Source organism: Orycteropus afer, unplaced genomic scaffold (assembly GCF_000298275.1).
Source record: "Orycteropus afer afer isolate SDZICR_OR568_19922 unplaced genomic scaffold, OryAfe1.0 scaffold00404, whole genome shotgun sequence".
Lineage (NCBI taxonomy): Eukaryota > Metazoa > Chordata > Mammalia > Tubulidentata > Orycteropodidae > Orycteropus > Orycteropus afer.
The window spans coordinates 1,281,430-1,290,165 of record NW_006921991.1 but is presented as its reverse complement, the minus strand read 5'-3'; the positions used below and the strand labels follow the sequence as shown (position 1 = coordinate 1,290,165).

At 35.8% G+C, this 8,736-nt stretch overlaps 1 protein-coding gene across 1 annotated transcript in view; it reads right to left on the bottom strand.

Annotated features, from left to right (window-relative positions):
- RPS6KA3 (ribosomal protein S6 kinase A3) overlaps positions 1-8,736 on the bottom strand; it is a 131,143-nt gene that overhangs the window by 94,584 nt on the left and 27,823 nt on the right. Inside the window, exon 5 of the mRNA XM_042782663.1 lies at positions 8,228-8,284. Within this exon, the coding sequence (XP_042638597.1) occupies positions 8,228-8,284 (57 nt within the window). The remainder of the gene's footprint in view (positions 1-8,227; positions 8,285-8,736) is intronic.

The window sequence follows — 8,736 nt, the reverse complement described above, 5'->3', positions numbered from 1 at the left end:
GCCAGCATTTGTTATTTTCTGTCTTGTTGAACTTTGCTACTAGTGCTGGAGCAAGATCCCATAAGGTTTTAATGTGGTGTTCACACAATGTCCAAATCACATAACGTCCTATTTCACAGACTGTATTGTGGATTTTCAACGACACTTATTGATTTATTGTTTTCCTGTACTCTGAGAGCTAAAATACCCTCTCAATCAATGAAAGCTAGAACAATAATTCAAATGAGTGTTATTTATGCACCAGAAGCAGATGAGCACAGTCAATGAGCACTCTATTGTACCTTCCTGTGCTGAGTTTTTCAATGTCTGTTAATATATTCTACGAGGGTGCCTCTTTTTGTAGCTTGTGTTTGATCCCTGATGCAAGAGGTGTGCAAGTGTGTGCCGGACTCCTGGTCATGAGTATCACTTTGGATATTCAAATGCAAGCTTTAAGGTAACTTGAGAAACCATCAAGGAAATGGAAGCTAAAACTCAGCAGGAAATCAGGAACAGGTGAAATTCCTCAGGTATTATGAAGGTCTTATGGTAACTGTATGAGAGGTAAATGGAATAATCTTATACATGGAAGTTGGAAAAAACTACCGCTACAGGCCTGTCATGACTTCAGGGTATTTGAAAAGAACAAAGTATTGCCAGTGTATTCCTGTCTACGCCTTTATGGAATTGCTAACTCCTTAACCTGGCATTTAAGATCATCTACAATGTCTGTATCTTGAGCACATATTTTTAAGCCATTTTTCTTCTGACTACTAATGAGCTTTCTCTTGTTCTCAACAATCATACACATGACTGATAAAAGAACTACAACTACAAAGACTGAGTTGATATGTATAATGTTTATAAGATTATGTTGTTGTTGTTGTTGTTGTTATGTGCCTTCAAGTCGGCCCCAACTCATAGCAACCCCTTCTTGGGTTGCCAAGACAGTATCACTATGGAAGCCCAACATTCCTTCTGAGGAGTGGGTGGTGGGTTTGAACCACCAGCCTTCTGGTTAGCAGTCAAGTGCCTTAGGCACTATGCTACCAGAGCTCCTTTATATGATTACAGTAATACAATATTTACAAAGTTGATGTTAGGAACAATGTATGGATGCATGGTCCTTAGAAATAAATGATAAAAGGAATAATAGAAGGGTCAAAGGACCAAGTTAAGGGAACGTTAACTCATTTCATAATATTCCCTGAAGCCAGGCCCTTTGTCAGCTGCTAAATTACTGAATACAACCCTACTTCCTAATGAGAAAACTTTATCCCAATAAATAGTCTGGGTAAGCTGGATCAGTCACTGGAAGGAAGCGGACAGAAAAGTTAACATTTTATTGGGCTCTCACTTTGTGCTAGGTAGTTAAGTATGTCACCTTTTGGTTAAGAAAATAATCCTCACTTAACAGAAAACTGCTTTAAAGATTCTTGAATGACTAAGGAGACCTCAAAAGTCAAGACTCCCTATCTCTTCCATAGGAATCATGCAGAGCATGGAGTCCTTTGGACAGGTGAGAAAGGATGGAACGTTCTGGAACCTGGGAATATAAATACTGATTAGTAAGCAAACATTCCTGAGGGAGATGGAGAAAAGGTGATGACTACCAGTGCTATTTTTATATGGATAAATTTCACTACATAAATTTATGTGACACGGAGAAAATAAATTTTTTTTACTTCGGATGAGTAAAAATAGGAAACAATTGAGCCTTCAGAAAGGGAGTAGAAAGGATAACAACATTAAAATTCCAGAAATATGGAAGAGAAGTGGCTCTAGGATGGAAGGTTGATTGCAGGTGAAGGGCATTTTTTTTGTCGTTGTTTTTAAAATTTGCCTTTTTTTGTACTTAACCTTACATTCTTCCCATCTTGCAACAGCCTCTCCAGTGAATTTTTAGTACTCAAACCTACTGGATAACTTCTCTCTTTTAATTTCCTTGCCCTGAACACAACCTTCATGGAACTATCTGCTTCCTCTGGATTGACTGCACTAAACATTTATTATTGTTTATTTAAATTCTTCCTACTGAAGGAACTACATTATTTTACACAAATAATGTGCCCATTATATGGTTGTTATGTTTTTTTTTTTTTTTTTCCTGGCAAACTACGCAACCCACTAGGGCATAACCCACCACTACACTAATTTCCTATGCATGTTGTGTAATATGCTTATGTGTTATTTACATGGGTATGTCATATATGAACAATATAGTCTCCTGGAGCTTCCTTTAGCCATTACATTAGTAAGAAATTTTCTTATCATGCTTGTAGTGTTGGGTCCTTTGTTACCTGAATCCCATGTCTTCTCACTTAACAACCCTCTGGTATGGGCAGATCTCACTTTCCAGCAATTTTCTGAAAAAGGGTAAGTCTAAAATTATCTTGGTTGAAAATCATTTCACTAAGTATATAAAAGGCAATGCTACTTGCCTTCTAACTTCCAATGCTGAGAAGTGTAATGTCCTTATTATACCTAATCTTTTATACACACACACACACACACACACACATATATATTTAAAATATTTTGAAAATTTTTAAGATCTTCTTTTATCTCTGGTATTTTGTTATTTTAGAGAATCAGTTGAGTCTAAGGGTATTAATTTAACTTTTTCCTATTCCCTGTATTGTCTATTCCACCAAGATGTTCCTCCTGTTTGTTTTCATCTCACTCTTTCATGTTGGAAGCTATCCTCAAACATCTGATGATATGGAGCAATTTCAATCATTATTTAAGAGTGAAGTACTAAGAAGTGAACTGGAAGCTCTAGAGTTTGTGTTCTTATGAATGACTAGATGAACCTGTAGATTAAAACTCCAAAATACAATAGCTAAAAGAAGATAAATGCCTGTATTTTTCTCTCATAAACAAGTCCACAGGTAAAAGTAGTTTAGGATATAAAGGTGTTTCTAGAGCATTAGGAACCCAAGTTTCTTCTAAAAATAACTTGGTTGATGGTTACTCTCCATCTTCTCTACGTCTTATTGTGATCAAAACTGGCTTATCATCATATTCTGCATTCTAGCCCATGGATAAGGGCGAGGGGATGTATATCCAGATGTTTCTGGGTCAGACCTAGATGTTGCATGTAACACTTCCACTCACATCTCAGGCAAGAACTTTCCCATACACTCACTGTCAGGGGTGGTCTTCAGCTGGGCAGCCAGGTTCCTACCTAAAATTGGGGGTTCTTTCAAAAGCAGAAATGAACACTGGTATTCTGATATTCTTACCTTTGGGTAATTTCCTCCCTGGGACTGTGAGTGGGATACATGACTTGATTCTAACCAAAAAAAATACAGCAATGGTGGTAAGATGATTGTGTTGCGTCAGACTGTAACTTCCATCTTGTTAGCAGACTCAATTTACGCTCTTCCAACTGGCTTTGATAAAGTAAACTGTCATATGGTGAGGTCCACGTGGGTGATGTCCACATGAGAAGGAGCTAAATCCTGTCAACAATCATGTAAGCTTTAAGGCAGAGGCTTCTCCAGTCAAATTTCAGATGAGACCCTAGCCCTCCTGGCTGCCATTTTTATTGTAGCCCGTCAGAGATTTTGAAGCAAAGGATCCAGCTAAGCTGTGTCCCAAATTCCTGACCCACAGAAACTGTGAGATGATAAACGTATGTTGTTACTACAGGCAGTTCTCAGGTTACAGATGAGATTAGTTCTTAAATGTGTCTTTAAAAGTTGAATCTGTAGGTAAATTGGGAAAGGTCCATATAGTTCTTGTTTAGCCTTAAAGTGCAAAAAGAGGCCTTTTTAATATATATTTAAAAGGTGTATATGTAGTGAGATAAGGTGATTGTGATGAAAAATTTGTTGCAAGTATGGGTTGGGGTTGTTTCAATTATTTCAGAATGGGGCAAAACAAGGGCATACCATTAAAGGTCAAGTAAGAGTGAACTGGGGACTTACTGTATTTAAATTATTAATAACTGACAAAAGGAAACTGCCTTATAAAAAACTGTATCAAAAACATATCATTTAAATTAAAAAAAAATCAATGTTTTGACAGTACAAAAATATTAAATATTAGGCTTTTAACTGAGATCTAAAACTAATTCATATCATCTGGGATGATCTGCTCAACAACCTCCCCAATTATTGGTTAATATCTCAGTCCTACATCTTTCCAACCAATTTCTAGAATGCCGGTTACTCCCAGATGTAAATGTCACAAATACTGTGAATAGTCTGAGTAAAGTACAAGTCATAGAACATCACACAATGGAAAATGCTTTTAGATTAGAAGCAGAAATTGAGGTTTTCACTGCAAGGGAATTGTTAACACAAAGATAAATGGCAGCTGATGGTAGGAAAATCAATATTAACACTTCCTGATTATTTTTCTATTTGCTTATATGTAAATATATACTACAGATTAACAAAGTAAAATGCCTCAAATGTTTCAGGGGAGCAAGAATCTAGACGAAATCTGAAGGTATCCTTGGATAGTGGGGCCCAAGCTGGGGTGCCTGTGCTAAGCCAAAAATATAATTCATGCATTCATTCAACAGATAATTATTGTACACCAACTGGGTACTAGGTGTTGGACAGAAAACAAGGAATAAGTTTGTCAAAGTCACGGCTTTCATGCAGCTCACAGTTCAGTAGGGAATACAGACAAGTAAATAAGCAATGGAATATGTGTGTGGTATCATCATTTTGGGGTCAGCACAGGCACAGCACAAAAGAAAAGTATTTAACCACAGGTGGAGGTGGATATTGTGTTGGAAGACTTCTCATTTGAAATTATATCTAAGCCTGGATCTGAAGGATAGCAAAGATTTAACTGGAGGGAGTGGGTAAGGGAAAAGAACTCTGGAGAGGGAATATCACCTGTGAAACCCAGCAGCAAAAGAACATGATGAATTTGAGTAACAGGACTTTCAGTAGAGGGTAGAGGTATGTTGCCACAAATGATGTGGAGGAGTAGGAAAAGGCCTTCTAGGCCATGTTAAAGAGTTTGAACTTTATTTAAAGAAACTACAGAGCTATCAAAGGGTTTTAAGCACAAGAGTACAATGATCTCACTCTTCCGTAACTGACGTAACGTACGTGACAATTTGATTAGTATTTGCCAAGTTAACATTGTCAAGATGTTAAAAAGCATATAAAAACAATGCTTTTTATATACTAGCGATAACCAGGTAGAAAACATACCCCCCAAAAAATCTCACTTCCTATACAACAGAAACTATTAAATATCCATGAATTATCTTACTAAGAAATGTAGAGCTATACTCAAGAAATCATAAAATTTTGAGAAAGGATATAAAAGAGTAAAGTATCAGAATAAATGAATGTTTCTGGATGTAAAGACTATTATTGAAAACAATTCTCTTTATGTTAACCTATAAATTTACTGCAGTATAATAAAAATTCCAATTTTTTTTAAGGATTATTTGACAAACTCATTGTCAATTTCATCTTGAATATTAAATGTTTAAGAGTACTCAAGAGAATTTTGTAAAGTAAAAATCTGGTAGGTGGGCGGACTTGCCTTGTCACATATAATATAATACATATAATACAGCTATCTATCTATCTATAAATTGCATATAATACATATAATACAGCTATAGTCATTAAAACAGTATGGGAAGTCAGATCATTTGGTGGTTTATGGCAATTTCACATGCGATACAAAAAAAAAACTAACCAGGAAAAGACTGGATTTTACTTATTTAATAAATGAGAGTTAGCCATCATTAATAGCAAAGTTCAACAAGACTGGAAATAAACGCTGGTGAGGATGTGGAGAGATCAGGACTCTCATATACTGCTGGTGGGACTGTAAAATGATATCACCACTGTGGAAAGCAGTATGGTGGTTACTAGGTATATATCCTAAAGAAGGAAAAGGCTGGACATGAATAGATATACGCACACCCATGTTCATCACAGCACTATTCACAATAGCAAAGAGATGGAAACAACTTAAGTGCCCATCAATGGAGGAATGGATAAATAAACTGGTACATACTCACAATGGAATACTATGCGACACTAAAGGATAATGTAGAGTCTGCAAAACACCTCATTAACGTGAAGAATTTAGGAAAGGTTTATATATGGAAAAGAACTTTCTTTGTTGATTATCAGGGATGATAGGTTGGGGGGGGGAATTCCTAGATAGGTTGAAAATTTATACACACACACACAAACACACACACACCCCAAAGATTATTAGTGGTTACTAGGGGTAAGCACTTGACTGCTAACCAGAAGGCTGGTGGTTCAAACCCACCAGCCACTCCTCAGAAGGAAGATGGGGCAATCTACTTCCATAGTGATACTGCCTGAGAAACCCAAGGAGGGGTTGCTATGAGTCGGGTCCGACTCGACGGCACATAACAACAACAACAGGGGTAAGAGGGAGGGGGAAAAGGGTAAGCTTTTGTTTGTGGGGCAGTGAATTTATGCTAATGGTGGTCGAATATATTTTGGAAAAGGATAATAACAATAACGGTGCCACACACAAAAAATATCATCAACATCCCTGAGCTGTAAATATGGAAGTTGTTATGTTGGTGAATGTCTTGGTGCATATGTTTTACCACAATAAAAGTAAATAAATTAGGAGAACAGGCTATCTTTTTGAGAGGGGAGAAGATTTCTAACCTCATACCAATCAAAAACCAAACCCGCAGGTATCACGACTCACAGCAATCCTACAGGAGGAGGGAGTAATAGCTTCCCAGAGTTTCTAAGGCTGTAAATCTTTCCACAAACACAGCTACCTCATCTTTCTCTGCAAAGTGGCTGTTGAGTTCAAACTGCTGACCTTTTGGTTCACAGCTGAGCACTCTTAACACAGTACCACCCTGGCTCCGTTACTTCATACCAAACCTCCAAACCAAACTCACTGCCATAGAGTGGATTCTGACTCATAGCAACCCCTATAGGGTTTCCAATAGCAGACTACCTTCATCTTTCTCCCACGGAGTGGCTGCTGGGTGAGAATCACCAACCTTTTTGTTAGCAGCCAAATGTCTTAAGCACACCACTACCAGAGCTCCTTCTATTTCATACCAAGTACTAAAATTCCAAATGGATCACAGAAGTAAATGAAACCAAACAGAAACACAAACTCATAAAAGCATTAGGTCAAAATATAAGAGGATATATTTACAACTTTGTTCCAAGGAAAGAAACTTTGTAATGAAAACATAAAACCCAGAAATCAGAGTAAAAAGAAAGATCTGATCATTTAAAAAATTAAAACTTCTGTGCATATGCAATGGAAGACAACATAACCCGTATTTTTTAAAAAATTAAGAAGGAGAAAATATATCTAATGGACATAGAATTTAATACATGCAATATATACCAAGATCTTAGAAACCAGTAAGGAGACAACAAACAACCCCAAAGCACACACAAAAAATACAAAGTACAAGAACGTATGGCTATTTTAGTTGACTAACTAATAAACTATGAATTTAAAGGAGAAAACATTAGAGTGGCTCACATGAAAAATAATTTCTTTTAATATCCAGTGTTCGCTAGGGTAAGGTTGAATAGGCGCTTCCATATATTGAGATTTTTACAACTTTTTTAGAGGGCAATTTGGCAATGTGTACTGTTATTTACATGTTCCTATATGGCACATAACAACAACAATAATCCTTTATTCTAGCACATCTTTTAAAAGACTATATCCTACTGAAACAGAAGTTAACGAAAATACATAGGGGAAAAATTACACTAAATATAGGACATGCATAAAAGAGAAAACTCTATTAAAAATAGAGGTAGATCTATAAAGATGTTTAACATATTGTGTGAACAGAGGAAGTTGCAGAATGTATATATTTTACAAGTATAAATGATAACTGTCTTATGTACAGAATAAAAAAATGACTATAACTGAGCTGCTGACACTTATCGTGAGGGTGAGTGAAATAACTCATTAATTCAAGTAATATTTAATAAATGTCATGCTGTACCAGGTACTGTTTTAGAAATGCTGAAGATTAAGGGGTGAACAAAAAAAAAAAACAGATGAGGAAATTGCTAAATATATCTATAAAGTATGATATTTTACTTTTGTCTTAATTAGTCCTAAACAGTTTAAAGAAATGTTATTCTGGTAAAATTAATGGTTAAGCATCAACAGATTTCTCATACCATAAATCATTACTTTGTTCAGTTTAAAAATAAGAATACTTCAATTTAATGGTATCTGATTTATCTGAACCCCTTGTAACACACAATATTTTACTTACAGTTTGTGGATTAATCTCTTCCTCTCCCATAGGTTCATCCATAATTTGCTGTCCATTCTGTGAAAAGCACAGCAAGTAAAAAGTTACCAAAAGTGATTTCACATCAGTTAGGTGACAGCAGACCAAAAAAAAAAAAAAAAAAAAAAAAAAAAAAAAAAACAAGGAATATTTTCACTTCTATAGGGTTCTAATGAAGTAGAACCACCATACAAGAATGCAGTTGCCAATTTACAAGAGGTTGTGCTTCCAAAAGTAACCTGTAAATTAGTTACCTGAAACTATAAAAGCATTTTTCCATGGAAATGATGTAATAAATGATGATGACCTTTCCAGGTGAGCTCATGAATTTATTTAAATATTCAAATGCATTACAAATGGTCTTATTTAAACCTCACCAAACCATCATTTACAACACTTTCTATGGCAAAACACATTCTAAATTCCAACTCCACTGATAATCAATCAGGACAACTGATTAATTATTTGAGGAGAAAATTAAGGTAGATCTC